At 33.3% G+C, this 25,523-nt stretch overlaps 1 protein-coding gene across 1 annotated transcript in view; it reads right to left on the reverse strand.

Annotated features, from left to right (window-relative positions):
* The window catches only part of LOC141496946 (cadherin-18), a 400,980-nt gene that overhangs the window by 140,348 nt on the left and 235,109 nt on the right, over positions 1 to 25,523 (reverse strand). Inside the window, exon 4 of the mRNA XM_074199523.1 lies at positions 2,194 to 2,361. Coding sequence (XP_074055624.1) covers positions 2,194 to 2,361 — 168 coding nt within the window. The remainder of the gene's footprint in view (positions 1 to 2,193; positions 2,362 to 25,523) is intronic.

The following is a 25,523-nucleotide window of genomic DNA, read 5'->3' on the forward strand; positions in this document are numbered from 1 at the left end:
CTAATAAATTCAGTGATTTTTTTAGAAAAACTAGCACAAAATAATTGGCAATGAACAGAACCAAGAGTTACATATAGTAACAACAGTGAATAAAGTATAGTACCTGTTATAAATACCCAATTTAACTATAAAGAACATTTGAAGGAAAACACTATCTGCATAAAAAAGAATTGTAAATGGAAGTATGTATAGAATAATCTCATAGACACAGAGAAACATAAATTTATAAAAATATTCTATATAAATATAATTTTATGTATATTAATGAAACCATTTGTGTCTTATGATAGTCATTTACAGGAGGTAAAGAAGAAAAAATTACATGACAATTTTGTTATTTATTTGAAAGGAATAGCAAGTTGAACATAATTGATTTATTTCATATGAAATTATCTTTTAAAAATTGTACTGTTATAGAAATGCTTGTTTTATTCTATAAGAATAAAATAAAAACCCAATCTGATATCATTTCCTAATAGCTATTAATTCATTTTCTATTTCTTCCATAGCCACCCTCACTGAGTCACACAAATATACACACAAACAGAAAACACAGGAAAAATAGGCAGAAATGAAGTTGAAACACCAAATATACTTCTCAGTACAAAAGTATAGGGGAAACTGAAAAGTTTATTGCATATCTTCCTGAAGACAAATCTAGCCTCAGACTTACTGTGTCACCCTGGATAAGTAAATTAATCCTGTTTGTATTAATTTCCATATCTATAAAAATGATCTGGAGAAGGAAATGGTAAACCATTTCAGTATCTTTGCCAGGGAAAAACCCAATGGGGTCACAGAGTTTAGACACAGTTAAATGATTGAACAATAAGAAGAGTGTTACCCATGTTACCCATGAATAGTCCCAGATTATACGTATAAGCAAGAATGTCATGAAATACCATAGGAAAAATGCTGCCATAGTACCAGAAAGGTGTTTGTATACACAATTCTCAGTTTTCACTAAGGGACAATGTTCTATGGAAGCACTGTTTTAGATTTTCTTCCTTTTCATGCTTAGGGAGTTATTCTGATTCTTCTTTATGTTTCTCTGTCTCTGTCTCTGTCTCTGTCTCTGTCTCTGTCTCTGTCTCTGTCTCTGACTCTATCTCTGTGTCTGCCTGTCTGTCTGCATCACACACATACATACACATACAAACACATCCATCCATCATGTCTTTCAGTATTAGAATTAAGTTGCTTAAGGGCAGAGGCCATCTTTCTTGTTTACATTCATATGTCCAGGGTTTAGTAATGCATTGGCTCATGATAAGCTCTTACTACTTTTTCCCTCCTTTGTTTCCTCCTTTCTTCCTTTCTTTTCTCTTTCTTCCTTTCTTTTTCTCTTCTTTCCTTCCTCTCTCTCTTCTTTCTTTCTTTCTTTCTTTCTTTCTTTCTTTCTTTCTTTCTTTCTTTCTTTCTTTCTTTCTTTCTTTGTGACTTTTATCAGGTTTAATAAGTTGCCATGCCATGCTACCATCACTCCCTTCATTTTGACTCCATATTTACTAGAAGGGAAATTTTATTCCAGGCATTGAAAATATTTCTAAGCTATGTGATTGAAGGTGGAGATGATTCTACAGTGAACTATATGTCCCAGGTCTCAAGCAAACAAACAAAATATGTAAGGCATTCCTTCACATGTAGAGAAAAATCAAAATCAGAATTAATGCTAGATATGCATTTATTTTTCTCAGACAAGTATTTCTATTCATTTATTTATTCCCCAAAGTCATCCTTTTCTATTTCTTCCTATCCATATGTCTTTGTATGTATTATCACAGAATTCAATGATGTTTGGAATGATTACCTTAAAGAATATTCATCTATAACAGTATGTTCTTTGTTTTTAAGTATACTTTCTAGCTCATTTATTCTAATGTTCTGAAGCCAACAGCATTTTGCATTTTTAAATATAGATATAATCATGCATGGTGAAATAGAGGGACATTGATTTGATTGTGGGTAGTGGTGGTGTTTTGTTTTGTTTTTAACTTAAAGATTTTTCTGCTAATGCTATTTACCACAGAAAGATCATCCTTTGCAACCAAATGACCCCATTTACTAAAAATACTCATATGAAGATTTGCTCATTTTTTTGCATTATTCAAATGAATTTTCCCTTGAAATGCACTAAAAAGAAATACAATACCAACACTGATCCTTAATGAAAACTGGGAAACTTTTACATACTTTGTGGAAACCTAGGTGGGTTGTCATTGACATCTGAAAGGGTAATGTTGACAGTGGTGGATCCTGAAAGGCCTCCGACTTGACCAGCCATATCTTTGGCTTGAATGACCACAGAATAGTGTTCTCTGGCTTCTCTGTCCATGTTGTGCAGGGCTGTCCTTATAACTCCTATATTTTATGAGAGAGAGAGAGAGAGAGAGAGAGAGAGAGAGAGAGAGAGAGAGAGAGAGAGAATCAGAATTAAATGAATGTTAACATGTGTGTCCTGTAATAAAAAAAAAAAGAAATTCCTTTGATGCAATATATTTAGAAGTTACCAACAGGCATCTGTCTCAAGATGTCTCTTATACAAATTTGTTCTTCAAAATATTCCATCACAAAATTTGCTTTAAATCACTTGTTATACAGAAATTCACCAATGGTAAACAAAGATGTGTTCCAAATATTTGATCCTTTTGCAAGACTGATCATAAAGGGGAGAGAATTTAGTATAATAATGATAATAATAATTATAGTAAACTTAATTCATACTAATTATTACATCATTCATTGCAGATTAACACTGACAACTTCCTTTCTTATGGGCAAAGTCACTGATTATGACTGGACTGTGTCCTATTGCACAACTTTCTAATAATTTCCAAGTCATGCTGCCATGTTAGTTTCCTCATTCCATTTTTCAAACTCAGTTTTTGAACATAACTTAGTAATCAAATCAATACTGTTCTTACCAGAAAGGAAATGTCCTTTGATTTCAATGACTGACTTCTGATTTCACTGTCAAAAACCCTCCTCCTTGACTATATAGATAGATAGATAAGAGAGAGAGAGAGAGAGAGCGCTATAAGCACTATATAGATATAATCTTTCTCTCTTTAGATGATATAGATAGAAAGATAAGGGTAACCATATTTTTGTCTCTCTATATAAGATGCATATAAATACATAATCTTTCCCTCTTCTTTATGTTTCTCTGTCTCTGTCTCTATCTCTGTGTCTGCCTGTCTGTCTGCATCACACACATACATACACATACAAACACATCCATCCATCATGTCTTTCAGTATTAGAATTAAGTTGCTTAAGGGCAGAGGCCATCTTTCTTGTTTACATTCATATCTCCAGGGTTTAGTAATGCATTGGCTCATGATAAGCTCTTACTACCTTTTCCCTCCTTTGTTTCCTCCTTTCTTCCTTTCTTTTCTCTTTCTTCCTTTCTTTTTCTCTTCCTTCCTTCTTTCCTTCCTCTCTCTCTTTTTTCTTTCTTTCTCTCTCTCTCTCTCTCTCTTTCTTTCTTTCTTTCTTTCTTTCTTTCTTTCTCTCTTTCTTTCTCTCTCTCCCTTCCTTCTTTCCTTTCATTCTTTCCTGTCTCTCTCTTTCTGTCTCTCTCTTTCTGTTTCTTGCTGTCTCTCTTTGTCTCTCTCTCTCTCTCTCTCTCTCTCTCTCTCTCTCTCTCTCTCTCTCTCTCTCTCTCTCTCTCTTTCTCCCTCCCTCTCTCTCTCCTTCCTTCTTTCTTTCCTTCCTACCTTCCTCTTGTATGATGGATTGGATAAGGAAGAGATTATATGAAATATATGAAGTTCATGAAGTAGTCCAGAAGAGAGTAAATAAAGATTGTTCTTGTTTAGTCCATTTATATGCACCTGATTCTTTGTGACCCCCCCCCATTTGGAGTTTTCTTTACAAAGATACTATAGTGGTTTGCTATTTCCTTCTCAGCTAATTTTGCAGATGATGAATTGAGGCAAACAGGGTTAAGGGACTTGCCCAGGGTTACATAGGTAGTAAGTGCCTGAGTCCAGATTTGAGCATAGGAAGATGAGTCTTTCTGATTTTAGACCCAGTGTTTTATCTGCTGCAGTACCTAGATGTCCAATGAGAGCATCATCAAGCTACAGCTGAAGACAATCATGGAAGAATCTTTAAGGTTGCTTTCATTAAAGTTGCTCCCAAATGGAAGTTGGTGAGGATCTAAATTCTACAAGTAGCTGTGGGATTGGAAAAGATGAAGCCATTTTGGTCAGATGTAAGAGGGAGAACAAACATGTTACGGGGATTGATTAGACATTAAGGGAACAGGAGAAGGAAGTCTCAAAGACGATTTTGTGATTTCAATACCACTAGGAGAAGAATGATGACATTAACTAAAATGGGGAAATTGTAACAAGGATCAGCTTAACTATAAAATGCCATTTTATTTTCTTGACCTGAATCTCTGGTTGTATAAGCTGTTTCACCAAATAAAATGTAATCTCCTTAATGGTAGGGATATTATTTTTGACTTTGTAAATTTAGTGCTCAGTACATTTCCTGGAATTCAACAGATAGGTAATAAATGTTCTTTGTTTGCCTTATTTTATATTTATCTTTGAATAGCATTGAACAAGTACAGTAACTGATGATTAAAGTGGTATCCACAAATATCTAATTATACACATAATGTACTAATTTCTCCATTCTTCTCTTTGTTTAAAAATTTTTAGTAATATGTGTAGTTTTTAAGTCACCTTCATTTCCAAATATATCCTTTCCAGTCTTCTAGGTACACAGTCATCCCATAAAACAAAAATAAATAAATAATAAAATAAAAATGTAAAAAAAAGAAAGAGTAGTAAAACAAAACTAATTTTAAAAATTATTAATTCAGAGTAACAGTATATGTAAAATTTCATGTCCAAAATTCTTCATCTCTGCATAGAGAGGAGGAAAGCATATTTTGACCTTTCTTCTTCATAGCCATGTTTGATCACTATAGTCACAGATTTCAATTTTTTAAATTTTTTAAATTACTACAATATTCTTGTTGTAAAATATATATAACCCCCTCATCCCACAAAGGTAGAGAAAGACAGACAAAAAGTGTACTTTAGACTGTATTCAGACACCATCAGCTCTGTCTTTAAGATAGATAGCATTCTTTATCATATGCTCATCAGAAAAGTTGCTGCAGTATTTTTCCCCACAGCTGCTATTAATAGCTGTATTTCCCTCCATTCTATTCCTCCTCACCCTCGTTTATTCAATTCTCTATCTCCTTTCACTCTGTCCTGTCTAAAAGTGTATTGTATTGGTCCACCTTCTCCCATGATTTTCCCTGATTTCTAACACCTACACTCACGCTCCCTTCCCCTGTCCTCTTTCTCCCATTCCTTTCCTCTCCATTTTCTCTAGGATAGGCTAGATTTCTAAGATATCTAAGATAGAGAGGGGGAGAAAGACACACAAAAATAGTGATAGATAGATGAGAGAAAGACAGACAGATAGAGACAGAGACAGAGACAAAGAGTATATGTTATTTCCTCTCTGAGCAACTTCACTCATTCCCCCTCACATTCCCCACTTCCACTCCATTGAAGAGTTTTTTGTCTATTTTACATAAAATGTCTTAGCCCATTCTACCTTTCCTTTCCTTTTCTCCCAATGCATTCCTTTCTCAATCATTAACTCTGCTTTTATAATGTATTATACCTTTGTATTCAGCTCCTTCCTGAACCTTATCTACATATATATATGTATATATATATATACATACATATATATGTATATATATATATACATATATATATGTATATGCCTAACTGCCCTAATAAATGAGAAGGTTCATGTGAGTATTCAGTATCATTTTCCTAGGCAGGAATACAAGCAGTTCAATATCATTAAATCCCTCATAATTTGTCCTTCCCATCCACCCTCTCTATACTTCACCAGAATCCTATACATGAAGATCAAACTTTCTGTTCAGTTTTGATTGTTTCAACAAGAAAGTTTCATTAAATTGCTGGGTAGTTGACTGTTGTAATCCAAGCTCTTCTATTTTATAGTCCAAGTCCTTTGACCCCTTAATATAGATGCTGCTAAATCCAGTGTAATTCTGAATGTAGCTTCACAATATTTGAATTGTTTCTTTCTGGCTGCTTTTAATATTTTCTCCTTGACTTGGAGGTTCTGAAATTTGGCTATAATTTACCTGAGAGTTTTTACTTTGGAATCACAGACTGCAATTTTCCATTTAAGTTATTTTATTCATTTTATATATTATTTTTGAAGATAATATTCCATTATATTCATGTGTTATTGTTTGTGGAGCCTAAGTTGTATATTTCAGTTCATGGATCACTTCACTATTATAGCAATAGTTTGAATATTATTGTGTGAAAAACATTTATTCCTATATTTATCTAATTCATTTTTTCTGACATGTTAATTTTCTAGGTATGGAATGAAACTTCAAAGTTTTTTTTATTTTTGTTTCATTTTAATAGTCAAAGAACAATTTCATCTTATAATTTATAATTTAGTATTCTTCTGAGGAATGTTTGTTCCTAGTCTTTCACCACTAATTCATTGGGGAATGGACCCATCTAGTTTTAAGTCTTAATTTTAAAATTAAATTGTTAGTTTGTTAAATATAATCCCACCCACCTTGACTTTGATGGTTTGCTGCAATATTTTGTTACTATTTCACTTTATTTCAAACTGCTTTTGTGAAATGTACAAAAAAGCAATGTATTTCACATGCAAATACACTAATACACATATAAATATTTATGGAGCGAATGAAGGAGAAATAGAGACACACAAAAATAGAGATAGATAGCTAGATAGATAGATGAGAGAGACAGCCAGACAGCCAGACAGAGTCAGAGACAAAGAGAGACAGAGACAGAAAGGTGGCATAATGGATGAAATATTAAGTTAGTAAGAATTCTGTCCTCAAACTACTAAGTAAAACAATTAACCCTTATGATCCAGTACATCATTTGTAAAATGAGCTGAAGAAGGAAATGACAAACCTCTCCAATGTCTTTGCAAAAAAAAAAAAAATCCCAATTGAGTCAGGAAATCACACATGATCAAAATGACAAAAGAACAACAACAAATCTATCTATATAATTTGGTGATCAGTAAAATAGAAAAGACAATTCCATTGAAAAGACAGAATTCTTAAAATGTGACATCCCAAATACTTCTAAATGGTCAGATATATTACTTGGTATGGTAGACCCTTTAAAGACCTCTCATTGAAAGAGAATCAATGGCAATGCAAATAAATGTTTAAACTCCAGCACCTAATCTGTTCCCTTAGGCTCAGCATACTTGTCTTTTGGAAAGACAGCTAAGTCACACATTTTCTGTTTTCAAGAAGGTTTACTCAATAAAATATTAATTTGTTTTGAAAGCATTTTAATTTTTTGGCTCATTATCATGTAGAAAGGCAGTTCATTTAGACCCTTTCTTCAAATCACCAAAACAACCAATTGGAAGTAGAAAAAAAAATCTGGGTTGTTTGGTTATTATGAAGACATAGTTTTGAACATCAGAGGGACTACAGTTCTCAATCATGGAACATTGCAAATATATAAATGTGTAAGTATTGGAGAAAGTTCAACAGAATTCCTGAAGCTAAATAGAAATTAAAATCAGGCTTATCAAAGGGACTTGTAATAATATGATAATGAATGATTAATTTAATTCATACATATGGAAAAGCCTCAAGGAACTCTCTACCAAAAAAGAACAATGTTTTATCACATATGATAATGACTTAAATAGAAAATTAATTGAAAAAGAAGAGAATGAGTAAGAATCCCTCAGAAAATAGGACTTCTGCTTTTTTAGAATTAGAAGGAAGCAAAACTGACTTTTCTAAATTTAATACATTGTAAATGAGACTTGCTTTATAGATAATATAACACTATTGTCAATTGTGCATAAAAAATTCACATAAAAATAAAATGCATCATACTGAAAGGATGCTCTGCAGAATATACGTAACTAAGGGGGGAATCAATAAATTTAAAGTCAGCAAGTAAAAAGACAAAAATCAATCTGCTTTCCATGAAATCTGAATAATATTCATCATTTAAGAAAAAAATAAGCATGTACAAACTTTACAGTCTACAAATTCCCACTAGACTTTTTAGTGCTGACTTCAAGAAATCCACTACAGTTATTACCTCCCATTTTCTAAGAAGATAGCTACTCTAACATGAAATTTGAAGATATATGAAAGGTAGATATCAGCTAAAACTATTTTTTCATACACTGTCTCTACAATCTACTATCTCTCTCTCTCTCTCTCTCTCTCACACACACACACACACACACACACACAACACACACACACACACACACATAAACACTAATTGTCTAAGGTCCATTTCTAGAGAATGACCCAGTTGCATTTCTTAGCTATGACTTTCCCTGGGGGCACAGAGAATCTGGGGAATACTACAGTAACATTACCATAGCAACGTGGTTCCAAGATTCCCTGCTCCCCACCCAGTAGCAGCCCCAGATATATGTAACTAAGTGGCCTGGAACAGACTGACTGTTTTAGACTGAGATGAATTTTTAGACTAACAAGAGGTCTAGTGGCTTTAGAAAGATAATGGACTTCTTTGAGCACCTAATATACTAGCAGGACATATAAATTGCTACTGAGTCAACTATTCTTTGGTAACCTTATTGCTGGATTTCAGAGGAATAATAAAGTTATTCTTGTAGTTGAATTCATTTGGTTATTAACACATTACAATATGTATCAATCATTTTTCAATCTTGTAGTTTCATTGCAAAATGCAATTTCCAAAGGTGACACAAGATTACACCACTAGAGGAGCCCAATTATTTCAACAGCTTATCCCCATCATGTTCTCACTCCCACACTATCTCTAATTCTATTTCGTAAGAATTGCCAAAAAAAAAGACAGACCATGAAAAATGAATGCTTCACTATTTCTCTAGCTTTTTTAATTACTTGCCCCAATTGATGAGGTGAGTAGTTAGAGGAAAATCTAATTTTATCAGTAATGCTGTCCAGTGTTCACAAATTTTCAAAAAGCATAAAAGTGATTTTCTAACATGCTCTAATTTAAAACATTTATTAGCAGTTGAACACAATGTTCAAAAAAGTTAGGGCAAGATGACTTAAAATGCTCATAAAAGAGAAATCTTATGTATGCTTTTATATATCATCTTTCTTCACTATGGTTGCTTTCAGTGTCAAGAAAAACATTAGATTCTAGTAGAAAAACAAAAGGTTATTTAGCAATTTATCTTGTGAACTCCTTAATGTCTATGATAAATTTATATCTGATGGCTAGATTATTCAGAGGTTGTCAGTTATTGCACATGTTTCCTAATTCTAGGTTTTTTGGTGAAGAATGTCATATAGATAGAAAGATAGTCAGATAGTTGTAGACATTTGTCATTCAATGTTACATTTTCTGTTTCTTATTTCTATATATTCCTACATTGAGAAGAAAATCAAGAAAACATTTTCTAAAAAGAATAATCTTTCCTCTACATTTTCCCCAATATTCCCCAGCAACTGCTTCTGAGATTACAATTTTACAAAATCCTGAAAAATAAAACAAACAAAATGCAAAATGACATAAGACAAAAAATAGCAAAGCAAAACCTTCATTGTGTGACTGTGTTTAAGAAGACACTATTAGATACTGTATATACAAAAATGAAAAATGACAGTAGCTTGGATAGAAGAATAAAATACCCTGCTTATGCCTCAAAATGACTTCTTTTTCCAGAAAACCTTGTGACCAGTCATTGATTTTGACCTTCTGCCCTCCATAGTCCCCAACTAACATTATACTCTAAACAAATGGCAGTTCTTCTGACAAAAGGCTAGCAAATTTCCACCTCATGCTTACTTAATTGTTGTTATTTTTTGAATAAAACAAAAATGGAATTTTGTATAGTACTTTTCTCTCCCCAGTACCTATCCCATTCTACCTCTTGTTCCATTGTATGCTGTATAATTACAACTCCATCATTAATAAATTTCCTTTAATTTGCATTAGTTTTTTACGTTCTCCATGTGTTTTGGCTCTTTTTGAAACTGATTGTTATAGAAATTACCTAACCACTTCCAATTCTGGGTATAGCATCTTTTATATTAACTTTAGGGGCACAATGAACCTCTAAAAGTAATGTAGAGATGCTCCATAATATTTCAGAATGCTCTTCTTTGTAATTTACTGATTTCTATTATCATTCTGAGCAGATTTTGATTTTGGTCCTCTAACAGCTTTTGAGACATTCTTCTATCTTCAAGGAATTGAAGATCTGGCCTCCATTTTTTTCCCCTCTTGAAACTTACCACCATCTTTCAGAATGACATTATTCACATCTGATGTCCCTTACAGACTCTGAGTTCCAAATTCATCCTAATTCCTCAATTGTCTTTATATTCATATCAAATCTCCTTTTATCCATCTTGGTCACATCTTAGGGATATATATATATATATATATATATTATCTTGAACATTTAGATATGATTTATGATTATAATTTCATAACTTCTCACAGTCTTCACTGTAACAATCCATTCATATTCTTTATTACTTTTACTCTGGTCAATCTTTGCAATTAAATCCATAATAACTCAATGAACATGAGATTAGGAATTCTAATCCCTTAAGAAGAGTTTAGGTTCCCTTACCAATGCCAATGAACTTAGTATGTTATCACATTATTAGGTTATAGATAAATGATTGAAGCATTCCCAAGTCCTAAGATTTCTCATTTCTAGACTAGACCTATCCATGATATTCCATTTCTCCCCTCTGTGGCCTTTTAATAGACTGTTCTCTTTTGTTTGTCTCAATTTCCCTGTCTATAAAATGAGGATAATAAAAACTTTCCCCATTTTTTTGTTATTTCTGATTTGTTCTACTTTGTTTTTGTTATTTTTTCAGAATGACATGAATTTAGCACTATGACACATAGTATGCACTTTTTAAATGATAACTGCTATTACTATTGGAAATATTTAATTTTATACTTACATCCCTAACACAGCATGGAATGTGGCACAGAGAAGAAGCCAAATAAATGCATGCTGTTTGATTGTAAACTTCTCAAGGACAGTGATTGTTTCAGTATTTTATATTGCAATTCAAGCCTTTTGAATAATGTTTTACATGTAGTAGGCAATAGATTGAATTAAATTGCAAATGCATTGATCAGTGATATTGCATATAACTCTTTTAATACCTGCCATTTGATGATTAACTGCAAAGCCATAATATAATTGTATTTATTCTGATAAACTATTTATATAGATGTACAGATTTGAGGAATATGGAAATATGTGTATATCTGCATAATGCCTCTTCAAATGGGTCTAGTAGGGAAGTGGAATGATCCTGACCTGCTTAAATTGATGAGATTATGAAAATTTTGCTCATAAGAGGCCTAATATCTATTATATATCCAATTAATCAAAAAGTTGATATTCTAAATCATTACCCTTCTAAAAGCATGAAAATGAATGATGTTTAGATATTCTTTGTTGTTCAATCATTTCAGTCATATCTGACTTTTTAAATCCCATTATGGACTTTCCTTGGAAAAGATACAGGATTGGTTTGCCATTTCTTTTTCCAGGTGATTTTACAGATGAGGAACTGAGACAAATGTGGTTAAGTAATTTACTGAGGGTCACACAATTAGTAAGTGAATGAGACTAGAACTGAACTCAGGAACATGAGTAAATTCTAAGTAGTTACTAATAGAAGTTGAAAATGATAAAAAGATAAACTAAGGTTTCTTCCAACTCTAAATCCTGGGGTCCTATGTAGATAACTAAATTTCACAATAATCTCACAGTTGATGTTATTCGGTATGATAATTAAGAAAAGTTAAGGGTTTACAAAGAAATCATCATAGGATTAGCAGAGTCTCCACCTGTTCTATTAGAAACATAATTGATGCTTATTTGACTATATATTTGAATTACTTATCACCCCTGGAAGAGGTTTGTCGATTGTGCTTCCATTTCAAAGTTTTCTTTCATAATTTTTAGTAGTAATAGATTCATCTTGTGTGCCCATTTTGCTGGTCTTAATCAGCTGGATAATACTGGCAAAGCAATATGGGTTTTTTTTTTTTGTCTTGTTTTGCTTTTCTTTTTTTCCTGCTGAACTATTGTAGGTGCCCCATTGCTTGCAAATTGCTTTTCAACAGCTGCCTCCCAATCACCTTGATATGTAGAGGGTTGCAGCTGGGATTTACTGACTGTTGATTACAGGTTCATAGCATTGTGGCTGTGTTTGTAGTTATAAACATTACTCTTTGTGCCTGGCTCACTGACCTACAATATGTTTGTGCTTCCTGATTAATGATATTCATATGGCAATATATTCTACAACCTTCATATGTTTGTTTGTTATGCTCAAAACAAGACTATAAAGTAGAAATGCTGTATTTATTAAATGCCTCTTCATTCATCTAGTCATCTAGATAGATAGATAGATAGTTATAAATTTATCCAATAGCATTTTGAAAGATCTAAACTCTTCCTCCCCCAAGGGGGAAAAAAACTTTGGCCCAATCTCAAATCCTAGGCAAAAAGAGGAATTTCAAGCTTAAGCAATTCCTTGGAGCAGGTTAGTTGCTTTTGGGAAGCTAAAGTTACTGCAGCTACTGTTTACATTATTACATCCTCTTTTGAGTTTATTTGTACTTAGTTTTCACATGTAATATTTTGTTTTTATTCACATATGTGCCTGTCTAGTCACTATCTTACACATTTAAAAAAATAATAGAATGGAAGCTTCTTGAAAACAAAAACTGCATGCTTTTATTTCTGTAATCCCAGTGCCTACAGTCCCTGGAACATAGCAGTTCTTTAATAAATATTTCTTGAATGTATGAATAAGCTATTCTGCTTCCTCACTGAAATAGTGCAGCCACGTGAAAAATTTGATTATTGATTTGATCATTCATGTGCTGCTTAAACCTCTGAATTTAAATTATCCAGGTTCTTATTTATTAAATTATATTGCTTCCTGGAATGAATTGTCTCCTATTAAGGTAGAAGAATTATGATTTATAAAGTGCCTTTTGTAAACACAAGAAGTAGTTTCAACATCAAAGCTATGTTTAAGCAGTTAGAAGAAACTGATTATGTCAAGACAGTATAACCTTCAAATAATCAACAAATGTTTCTATTTTCCATGTGCAAAAAACACTTTATAGGCATAGGGAAGGGGGTGACATGGACACACATATAAATATACACAGACACATAAAAAAGAAAAAACCTAATGCATAGACTTATTCTCAAGAAGCTTCTAATCTCTTTGGAAAAAAGAAGCATAGGTATGCAAAATTATATGACAATACAGAGAAGCATATGGTTATGTTTCAAATGAGCAGAACAGAAAATGGGAATTAAGTGAAAGGAAAAAAATCATAGACTGCACATCTCATGGAAGTCTTTAAGGAAGAAACAGTTTACAGATGACCTTAAAGTAAGATCTGGATATATAGGTGAGTGGTTGGAGGCCCATTGACTCCATATATATATTCATCCTTATTCTATTTAACCCAGTGGTATATCTATTCACTCAAAACTTAGAACTATCTGATTTTTTTCCTCCATTGAACTTATTTTATAGTACCCTAACTGATTTTCCTTCTTGCTCTTTTTAAAATTTTATTTATTTAAGACAAAGGCATTAAGTGACTTGTTCAAGGACACACAGACAATTATTAAGTGTCTGAGGCTTGATTTGAACTCACATATGTGAATAAAAAAAAAAACCTGAGTTCAGGACAGGTGCTTTATCCACTGCAACACCTAACTGCCCCCTGATCTTCCTTCTTTCAATTCAACCTTTACTCAGGTCTCAGATCAATGTACCCTATGTACATATCAATTTGTATAACTCTTCTGCACAAAATAAATCAATAATTTCCTATCATTGACATTCATTGGTTGGTTGTTGTCCTTTGTGCTTAAAGAAAATCAAAATACATCACCATATTGGGATCAAATACAATGTGTCTAACTAATAAAAGCTCAGAAGACTTTACCATAGGTCAGGACCAAATGAACTATATGAACATTTGGAGTGGAAATGTTTCTAAATGTCCACATCTTACATTTCTTTTTATCTATTGGAATTCTGCTTTGCACTTTCTATGATACAAGCACAACATTCTGGACTGTCCTTTGTCAAAGTTCTTCAGAGACACATTGAAAATGTCTGTATCATTTCTCCCGAATTCTAAATTAGCACAATTAGCACTTGCATCATGTGAGTTCACTGAAAATTAGTCTTTTAGGCAAAAGTACATTGGCATTTGAACATCAAAGTTGTATTCTCTGCAATAGAGTATTAATGCTCAGCAGTTCAACAAGAAAAAGAACCTCAGTTCTTATCTTGTCATATCTTGCCTTATCTGTATCTTGCCATATAATCTTCAGAATCTTCCTAAGACAATTCAAATGGAAGTATTTCAGCTTACTGATATAGTACTTGTAGACTGTCCATGTTTCACAGGCATACAACAAAAAAGTCAGTACAATGAATTTGTAGACCTTCATTTTGGGAGGCAACCTAATATCTCTTTTCTCACTTTCTTTTGGAGCCTCCCAAACAGTTAACTAGAAGTAGCAATGCAGGCAAGCAACCTCAACATCTATGTGGACATCTCTGGAAAGTATACTGCTAAGGTAAATGAATTTATCCATAGCAATAATTATTTCAACATTTTCTATAATTGTTTCCACATATGGGTGGTGCGGTGTTGGTTAATGGAGAATCTGGTTTTTTTTTTCATCAAAATTAGCACAAGCAGCAAAGAATCAGTTCATATTTTGTTGCATCTCATTCTCAGAGGATGCACTGAATCATTGAGAACAAAAAGTCATACACCAGCTTTTACTCCACCTTAATCTTTGCTTCTAGTCTTTTCAAATTAAATAATTTGCCATCATTGTGTTAGCTGACTTTGCTGCATTCATTAAAGACATCAAACAGCATTCCTGAAAACATCATGGAAGTAAATTCATAGTCCTGTTTCACTCTATTGGTGGCTGGGAAAGTGCAAGAGCACTGTCCATTATACAGAACCAGGGCAAGCATACTGTCCTGGAACTAGTGTACAATACTGATAAACTTCTTTGGGCAACCAAATTTTGCCATGATTTTTCAAAAGTTCTCATGACTGACAATATAAAAGGCCTTATTCAGATCAACAAATACATACAGAATGGCTCTACTCCTGGAATTTTTCCTGGTGTTGGTCAACAAACACCATATTGATAATTCTTTGGTCTCACTGGATCTCAGATAGATGCCCATCAACCTATTAAGGAGGATTCTGGAAAGAATCTTGCTGACAATGAGTAAAAGTGAGACTTTTCTGTGATTGTCGCAGAAAAACCTATTTCCTTTTACTTTATAAAGATAGACATTGGAGGTATCCAGGAACTTTTGAATCTTTGCTTTATAAATAGCCTTCAAGGCATCATAAAAGCAGTTACTATCTCTAATGTAATCTACCTTCTTACTGAGGCAAGAATCCTGCATTTCTCTAAGCTTCACTTACATTTTATTTTTTATTGGAGTTAAATATAGACAAATGACTCTTCTGGTAAATCCTGTGGATTTCATTTTTAGCAGCTTCTCAATTTCCCCATAATTTTCATCAAACCAAATCTTGATGTTTATGAAAGTTCTTGCCTAGATGAGTAAATGCAATGCTATACATCAAGTCTCTGAAAGCTGCTTACTCCTTTTCTGCTTCACTGTTGCTGACCATGACTTGGCTCAGATTTTCCTTCAAGTTAGGAACAAACTGTTCATGCCTGAAGTATTGTTCTAATCTTCTGACATAAAATCTCTGATAGTGATTTTCCCTTGAAGTTACTACTTTTATTAAATGAGAATGTTTATTTTTGGAGAGGTTGTCTATGATCTGTCCAGTATTATGCCTTATACTTCCTTTGTCATTCTCCCATCCTGTCTGACTCTTCTGTTTACAATGTCATAATCCATTAAATGCCAATGTTTGCTGTGAGAGCATATATCCACAAAGTATTGTTGTATTTATGTAAACAGAGGATAATGTTGTGGATAAGTCATGACATTCATAAAAATCTTCAGTAGTAAGTAACTGTTTCGGTTGGTGTTTCCAACTCCATTCCTCCTCAAGATTCTTTGCCATATCTGATAGTCTGTACCTACTCTGGTATTTACATCATGCAGAATCACAAGGTTATCCTCTTTTCGCACATTGATAATGAAGATTTCCAGGTCTTCATAATGGACACTCATTCTCATGATGGTTTATCATGATGGGAGCAATTACCCTGATGATGGTAGCACAGCATTTTTCTACAAGTGGTGATGGCATTGTCATAATTCTGTCATTCACTCCTTTTGAGAGGTATGCAAACTTCAGATTAGCTTTGATATTGTAATCTATGCCAGTTTTATAGCACTCTCATCTCCTAATCACTGTAGCCACTAAAAAAAATAAACAAACAGCATTGTATCCAGCTCTGCATTTGTTAAATTGGTATTCATTTGCAGGTGTTGTTTCACTAAGGGCTGCTACTTAGATGTGATACATGTTCAGTTCTCTCACAAGAACTGTTCATCTTTTAGGTCTACTGGATTTGTGTTATCTATTTGTATGTGCACATTGTATTTACTGATGGTGAGTGGAATCATCTCTAGAACAATTTCTGTGTGATTTTTTTTTCTGTGTGTGTGTGTGTGTGTGTGTGTGTGTGTGTGTGCATGTGTGTATTGATCTTGGGGTGATGTTTGCCTTTTCTTCTCAAAAAAGACCATGACATTCAGGGGAGGTGATTCCACGACAAGCTCATAAATTGGATTTTAGTGGGGGTGGTGCTGTGCTAAGTACCCAGCCTTAGGATATATCCCTGCATGCCTTGGTTAGTAGGGCAAGGTTTGGTTAGTTATAGCAAACTTTTTTAAGGCACTATTTCCAGTCCCTTCCTCACTCTGAGTATTGTGGTACTTAAAAAAAGATAAATAAAATAAAAACCTGCACAGACTCTCAAGGAACAGCCAAATTCCATTGCTGATCCAGTCTAGGGAAAGACAATTCTATGTCCCTGGGTCTATGTCTGCAGTATTCTGACTACAGTTCCCAATGTATGATCACCTGTATCACTTGCCTGTTGTCACTGGACTTTGAAGTAGGTAAAAATGGTAAAATGGTATCAGTGGTGTATTGGTGAGGGAGGTTTGTGGGAAATTGTAAGGCTCATCATATTTTCCAGACTTATTGGAGTCTAGTGGCAAGACAAAAGTCAAGATGATTTGTGATTAATGACATTGGCATCTTCAATATCTAACCAAGCTCTAAGCACTCCACAGTTTTGCTTCAGTTATTTTTGTAACCCTTTAGAATACATTATTTCCATCTGCCCATTATGCCACAGAAAGTCTTCAGATACTTGGAGTAGAAACTTTGCATCCCCCAAAACTCACCAATGGGTTTTAGGCCCTTAAGTTTATCCTCAACCTGGTTTAACTTATCCTGAAACAGTTTATTGGCCTGTGGGCACTGCATATACTACAACTTCTTGGAGCCTCAGTTGGTTTTGGGTGGCAGGTAGACTCTAAAGAAACAACCCTCTAGAGGGCTTTGTTGCCCTCACATCAGAGATGCTTGTCTTTCCCGGTTTACCCCAATTAAAAAAACTACTTAGACTGTGTAGGACCTTACATGCCAAATTAATTAAAGATATTTAGTCTGGTAATTAAAGTCCTTACAGAAGCCATCAACAATTCAATATATTTTTCAGTATTCTTTCCCATGAACACAATGTTCTTGTCAAATCAAATTGCCTGTCTCTAATGCATGTCCTAGATTTTTTAAGTCCTTGCCTTTCTGCTCATCTTCTTTCTTATACCTGAAATAAACCTGCCTCTCAGTATTTGCCTCTTTAATTTTTATTAAGAATCAGTCTGGGGCTTGGCTAGGTGGCACAGTGGATAGGCCCTGGAGTCAGGAGTACCTGAGTTCAAATTTGGACTCAGACACTTAATAGTTACCTAGCTGTGTGGCCTTGGACAAGTCACTTAACCCGATTTGCTTTGCAAAAAAAAATGAAACCTAAAAAAATAATCAGTCTGAATACCACTTTCTCTGAACTGCTCTTCTTAATTCTTTGCTCCTTTGACTGCACTGAGCACATATTTTGTGTGTCTTTAGGCAATAGGATGTTATTTTTTGCAAAGCAATTATTATTCTACATGTTTAATCTTTATACTTCCCTCAGAACCTAGAACTTGCTCTGAAAAATGTTTTCTTTCGTAAAGTTATTGAAGAGCATGCTAGAAAGGAGGAAGATGATAGATGACTGTTCACTATGATCAATATGGAGTTTCATGTCCTATTTATTGTACATTATGTCTGAAGTTGAAAGTTTGCATCAAGGAGTAATGGGAAGTAGACCTACTGAGACAAATATATATATTATACTTTGGGATAGTTGTTTTATCATGTAATTAAATGTAATTAAATGATTCACCCAAAATTAATGATCTCAGTTCAGAAATAACCCTGATGTTGTGCAAATAGATAGACTAAGAGGTCCAACTGAACTCTTCTGCTAGCCTACTGATTAAAATTATGGGTTTTAGGAAACTTGAAATAATGGCTTATTGCTAAATCTAGACATAATGATTGAGAGCTGATTTTGGTGGCAAGAATGCCTTAAGAAAAAGCTTTTCTTAGACCCTTTTTAGTTATGTGGTCTTGGGAAAAATATTTAATTTTTCCCAGACTCAGTTTATTTATCTGTAAAATAAAAAATTAATATAGCACCTACTTCACACGACTGTTGTAAAGATAAAATAAAACATGTGCAAAGCTCTTTATAAAGCCAAAGCACTAGGTGAATATTATTATTGATAATAATAATAATAATAGTTATTATAAAACCTTTTTGGCAGATAGTGAATGTAATTGGTTTTTCTATGAACATTCCTGGTTAAAATACTGAATTCGAATCCATCTTTAAATGACCATTTTATACTCAATATTTGTAATATGTATTAAAAGTGGACAATACAAGCTATTCATCCTGATATTTTGAATAGTTGGACTATAACAGAAGTTGAACATGTCATCTTTTGGTATTATTTTTATTAATAGCTGATAATTACAGAGCACTTTATAATCATAAAGTAGGCTACCTAGAAGAGTAAAAGGTATTTTTCATGAATTATCTATAATTCAGAAGGTGAATTTTTTTTCTCTTTTTTAACCTTATAAATCACACTGCTATTTTGCACAGAAGGTGAAGAAGAGAATCAGTTACCATATATTTGTACACATCATCCTTTGATAAATAGAAGATTTAAAGATTTTTAGGGATTGATGTGATTTTTATTTTAAAGGAACTAAATCAGATCACTTCACAAAGAATACAAACTCTATATATCCAAAGGTGTGCTATTTAACAGATGGATCTCTGGAAAAAAGCAGAAACATGTATACAAGACACAATTTTAAGTTTAATTTGCTTTATTAATGCTTTCAACACGTTTTTATTGTATCCAATCAACAAAAATAAATCAGGCCCTGATTCATAGTTCTTATTGATTTTTGAGGTATCTATACATACACTGAAAATTTAACAATCTTTTTTGTGATCTAGTTTAAACTGACTCCAACATACCACTGTAAATATTACATCTTTACAAAAAATGTGCCCTGGTTAGCAGCACTCTGCTAGGTTTATTTATATATTTTAGCCTTTAATATTTCAGGGGAAAACTTACATAGATGAAATCACATACTAGTTTGAACATCTCAGTATATCCTAATAGTTAATAAAATTTTTAATTAGCTTTTTTTAAATTGCAATTTACAGGGCAGCTAGGTGGCGCAGTGAATAGAGCACCAGTCCTGGAGTCAGGAAGACCACAATTCGAATCTGACCTCAGACCAGTAATAATTACCTTGCTGTGTGGCCTTGGGCAAGTCACTTAACTCTATTGCCTTGCAAAACAAAAAACAAAAACAACCTAAACAAATTGCAATTTAATGGGACAACTAGGTGGCACAGTGGATAAAGCACCAACCTTGGAATCAAGAGGTCCTGAGTTCAAAATCAGCCTCAGACACTTAAGAATTACCTATTCTTATCAACTATCAGTAAAAATCATACAAAAGGAGGACATGAGTGACCTTGGGCAAGTCACTTAACCCTATTTTCTTTGCCTTGCAAAAACAAAAAAAAGTTGCTATTTGCAATAATAATAGAATTATAAACAGAATGATAGAAATTCAAAACCAAGAAAAACAGTACAAATTCAGGGAATCTCCAAACTACCACCCAATTCAGAATGTATTTTCTGAATGTCTACCTTTTTTGTTAAGTATAGGAAAGATACTGATAATGGAAATATACAAGAGACTGACTGGAAATTAACATAGACATCCAGCTATGGCTAACTCTGTGCACCTTGTCACTAGAATGCTCCAACACAATTTTCACTTCCCTCTGTACCTTCTAGTCCAGCTATCTGGAGGAATTGAATTATTTGTATTAAAAATGTTACTAATGTAAACTTCAAATTGATATATGACAGATTCAAAAAGTAACATCAAAAACAAATTATAGAAGGGAAGAAAAATGTATCTTTCCATTTATAAATAAAGATAAAAAGGATCCCAGAAGAGAAACTGTTTTTGATTTTATAAAATGAATAGTTTTTGCACATGTGGTTATAATTAGAAGGAAGTAAGACTCTTTGTTCCAAATATTTCTAATAAAGTCAGTTAATCAATAAAAAATAAATAATCAATAAAGGAATTACCTCCTTTATGTCAGGCACTTTTAGGTGCTAAGAATACAAAGTCCAAATGAGAATTGAACTTTGGACTCAAGATAATTTGACTCCCAAAATTATTTTTAAATGTTCCAATAATTTCAGGGAACAGCCCCCTCTTACAGTCATTGGTTTGTGAGATAATGATGAAATCTTATGAAAACTTGTGAGAAGTCTAATGAAATCTACCTCATCAGAAGCAGGGAGCAGGTGCATCTGAGATATTGGCTTTCTTATGAGTAGTTGAAAAGGAAAAAGGAAAAACAACAATAGCAACAACAACAACAATCCTGCAGTGATATTGATTGTAAAAAAAAAACATCTAAATTGTCTGGTATAGTTCTTTGATTTTTATGAATTTTAAACAGGGTAAAAATCTAGAAAAGTAATGTCTAATCTCCCCTGTAAGTATATCATTGTAAGTTATTGCTTTATTTAAATTAACTTAAAAATAACAATACAATAATTTGGGTCTATATTCCCTTTGTACCATTTCAGTTTGGCTCCCATTAATAATATTAGGTAGCTAGGAAACAATTCAGTGGGATATCTTAATTTAGTCCCTAAATTACTAATAAGTAATGAAGAGATGGTCATATTGTTATATTTCTAATTTATCTTGAAGACAAACAGTAAGAATGCAAAAATATGAGAGAGAGAAAGACAGACAGACAGAGAGACAGAGAGAGAGAGAGAAGGAGCATCATTGAAGAACTGATGCATATCCTACCGTGTGACAATTCACATGAATAACTTAAAGCCATTGGGAAAGCTTTTCCAGGAAGGCTCTGGTTCAAGTGGAAATGATCTTGTGATTTGCAAAGATTATTGTTATTAATGTGGAAAAGTTCATTTATACAGTAGTCTCTTTGTTACATTCCCAAGCTTTACTGACCACAGGTGTTGCAAGAAATTGATAACTAGTAGTTCTTGTTTTGGTCACCAATTAAAAAGTAACACTGAGTCTTCAGAACCCAGTAAGGTGTCATTAATTAGAATGATGTTTATAAAACTTTGGAGAGCTTAGTGTTTTATGTAAATACAAAATATTGTTGTTTTCATCATATGACAGAAATTTGACATATGATTCATAATTAATTGATAACCTGAGGCATGGAAACAGAATCTATCAATATGTGAGCAGATTCTTGATCCTTTGATGAAGAGAGGGGATGGTGATTCATTAACACTTGAAAGGTGAGTTTGGTTTTACTTTCAGGATTTATAGAATATGGACTTGGTTTTGAAATTTTACTAGGGAATGTTTTCTATAGAAGACAATAAGGGTAATTTTTGAAATATTTTAGTTAATGCAATAGCATGCTTATTTTGGTAGAAAACTAACTATATAACAAGACATCTGGGACATATGATCCTTCTGGGGATGTTAGATACTTAATTTTACATTTGAATAAGAATATTTATTGTTTGAATAAAAAATTATAGTTTCAAAACAATTCTTTAAGAAAGTGTCTTCACAATGGAAGCAAAATCATTTGAGATGGATTGACTAGATTTTGGAATCAGACATGAGATCTTTTATTTTTGTTGTTGTTGTTGTAAAAACTAGGTAGATCAGGGGTAGCGGGGTAGTGCAGTGGATATAGCACTGGTCCTGTAGCCAGGGTCTGGTCTCAGGCACTTAATAACTGTCTAGCTGTGCGACCTTGGACAAATCACTTAACCCCATTGCCTTAAGTAAATAATTAAAAAAAAACAGGTGGATCCAATGAAATATATGACCCAAATGCCAGTTTTGAGAAAATCTTTATTGCCACAGTGAGTGAAATAAGTAAGTCAAACAAATGATTAATTCATCCATAAACAAGACTGCAAACGAAAGCTATTGCCTGTAAAACCCTCAGTACTCTTTATGTGTGTGCATTGTGAGGGTTGAGTCCTGGCCTGCTCCTGTGGAGGACCTAAACCACTATAACTCATCATTTAAACTTCCACTGATACTTGATTGGAAGCAGGAGAAATCTGAAGACTGCAGGACCATAGTAGTAATGGGAAAAGAATGGTGGTGTCAGCATATAAGGAAGATGCTAATATTGGTTAATTAGTGAAAAAAGTTGGCATAAAAATTTCGTTTCAAAGTTTCTTAAATGTATAACTGAAAGTTAGAAAATATTTATTGAGTATTGTCATGTGTAAACTGTTGTATTAAGTTCTATGGAAGATATAAAGGGTAATAAGGCATATTTCTAATCCTTAAGGCATTTTATAATTTGTTTTTATTGGTGAAATAATAGATGTATTTGAATGGAAAAATAAGGGATAAACATCATCAACTCCTAAACAGAATCATGAAGAAACATCATTATCCTGGAGATTAATTTTTTTTAGTTTTTTTAATAAGGCAAATGGGATTAAGTGAATTGCCCAAGGTCACATGGCTAGGTAATAAGTGTCTGAGACCAAATTTGAACCCAGGTCCTCCTGACTCCAGGGCCGGTGCATTATCCACTATGCCACCTAGCCTCCCCAAGATTATTTTTTTAAAAAATTAATGAATAGATAAATGAAATAATTAGTTAATAAATATATGATAAATAAAACAAAATATCAATAGCCTGTAAATTAGCATTCATCATATTCCTACTATGTCCCAGAAACTATTCTAAACACTAGGGTCATTAAGAAAAGCAAAAGAATTCCCAAATTTCTCACAGTATAAGGAGATAACTTTTAAGCAGCTATGCAGGAGCTACAACTATCTCTATCTCTATTTCTATCTTTATCTCTATCTCTATCTATCTCTATCTCTATCATCTCTATCTCTATCTCTATCATCTTTATCTCTAACTCTAGCTCTATCTCTATCTCTATCTCTGTCTCTGTCTCTGTCTCTATCTCTATCATCTCTATCTCTATCATCTCTATCTCTATCTCTATTTATATCTATATCTACAAATCTATAGATATAGAGCTGTCTATTTATCTCTAATAATCTCAACCAGAAGACACTAGGTTTAATAAGGGAGGAAAAGAATGTGGCTGAGATAAGAAAGAATTTGAAGGTAGAAGAAAAGACTTCCAAGTATGAGAGAAAATGAAGGAAAATGCTTAAGAGTCTAGAAGCAGAATATTATGTGCTAGGTCAGGTAAAAATATAGTTATCTTGGGGAGGCTAGGTGGCACAGTGAACAGAGTACCAGCCTTGGAGTCAGGAGGACCTGTGTTCAAATCCGACTCAGACACTTAATAATTACCTAGCCATGTGGCCTTGGGCAAGCCACTTAAACCCATTGCCTTGAAAAATCTAAAAAAATAAATATATATATATAGTTCTCTATATATCTATAGAAAGAGCTACAGATATGTACATGAAAGAGCAGAGAAGCACATAGAATGCAGTGTAATGGCTAAATGGTTAGTCTTAGATCAGGAAGTCATAACTAGTATTCCTGACTCTAAATCTTAAGAAAGTCTGAACAAGTCACTTAATGCATCAGTTCCTACAAACAATTCTCTAAGAGTATAAATTTCAGAGGAAGTAAGTAAGATTTCCCCATACTAATACATTCCTGTTGGGATTCTAAACTGTAACACTTTAATAATTCATGAAATGTTGGAATATTCCATACTTCCCACTACTCCCTTCCAGGTTTTTAATTTATCACCATCACTCATGAATATCTCTTCCTTTGAGATACATTCAATGAATATTTATCATCTAATTAAAATCTGATCACTTGCAAACTGTTTTCCTTAGATCTCCAGGACTGTCCACTTCCTTTCTCAATGAGTTCAGTAATTAGCTCATAATCATTTTCTCCTCTCTAATTCCTAACATCATATTAGGGAACTTCAATATAGAGGTTAAAACTTGTGCAAATACTCTAACTTCATCTCTAACTCCCCAGGTCCTCAATTTACCTATCTTAGTCACTCAAATACACAAAAGCTGGCCAGAGTTTCCATTTTGCTTTATTCACAAATACAACAATTCTGTATTTATGACCTCTGAAATCCCCTTATTTGGTTATAATCTATTGGAATTCTACCCCCCCCTCTGCTTTTCAAATAAAACTTTTTTCTTTGTCCACAACAATACATCAAATCCTTTAACCACTCAGTTCTTTGTCAGATTATCACCCCTGACCTAGCTATATTCTCCTTCTTTTTCCATCTTGACCTCTTGGTAAAGCATTTAACACTTTGCTCCTCTCTTGAGTGCTTTGCTCCCCTAATCATATCACTGATTCTGCCCTGTTATGCTTCAGCTCTAGAACATTTTCATCATCCTATATAACCCTACACTTTTAATACTGAATGAAGACAGAGAAAATCATGAAACTATGTTAATGTGATCCACTACAATTTTATGTTAGGTAACTTTAATTGGGACTTCCATACAGAAGAAGGCATTCTTTTATACCTCACTAATCAACCTACTATTCCACTCATAACTGTGGTTCTTCTAAAACTTTTTATCCCTATTCAAATCTTCAGTGACTCTTTCTCTCTCTCTCTCCTCCCACTTTTTTAATCTGAGAACATCTAATATTTTATTGAAACAAAAATAGAGGTCATTCCTGGAGATTTCTTTCTCTGTATCTCACATAATTCAGATATCCTTCTACCACTACTTTTTATTTTACCCCCTCTCATATGATGAAATGGTTCTTCTTTTGGTCCAAACCCTCTAAATTCACATGATTCCATTCTTTCCGTTCTTCAATAGATT

This window comes from Macrotis lagotis, chromosome X, assembly GCF_037893015.1.
Source record: "Macrotis lagotis isolate mMagLag1 chromosome X, bilby.v1.9.chrom.fasta, whole genome shotgun sequence".
Lineage (NCBI taxonomy): Eukaryota > Metazoa > Chordata > Mammalia > Peramelemorphia > Peramelidae > Macrotis > Macrotis lagotis.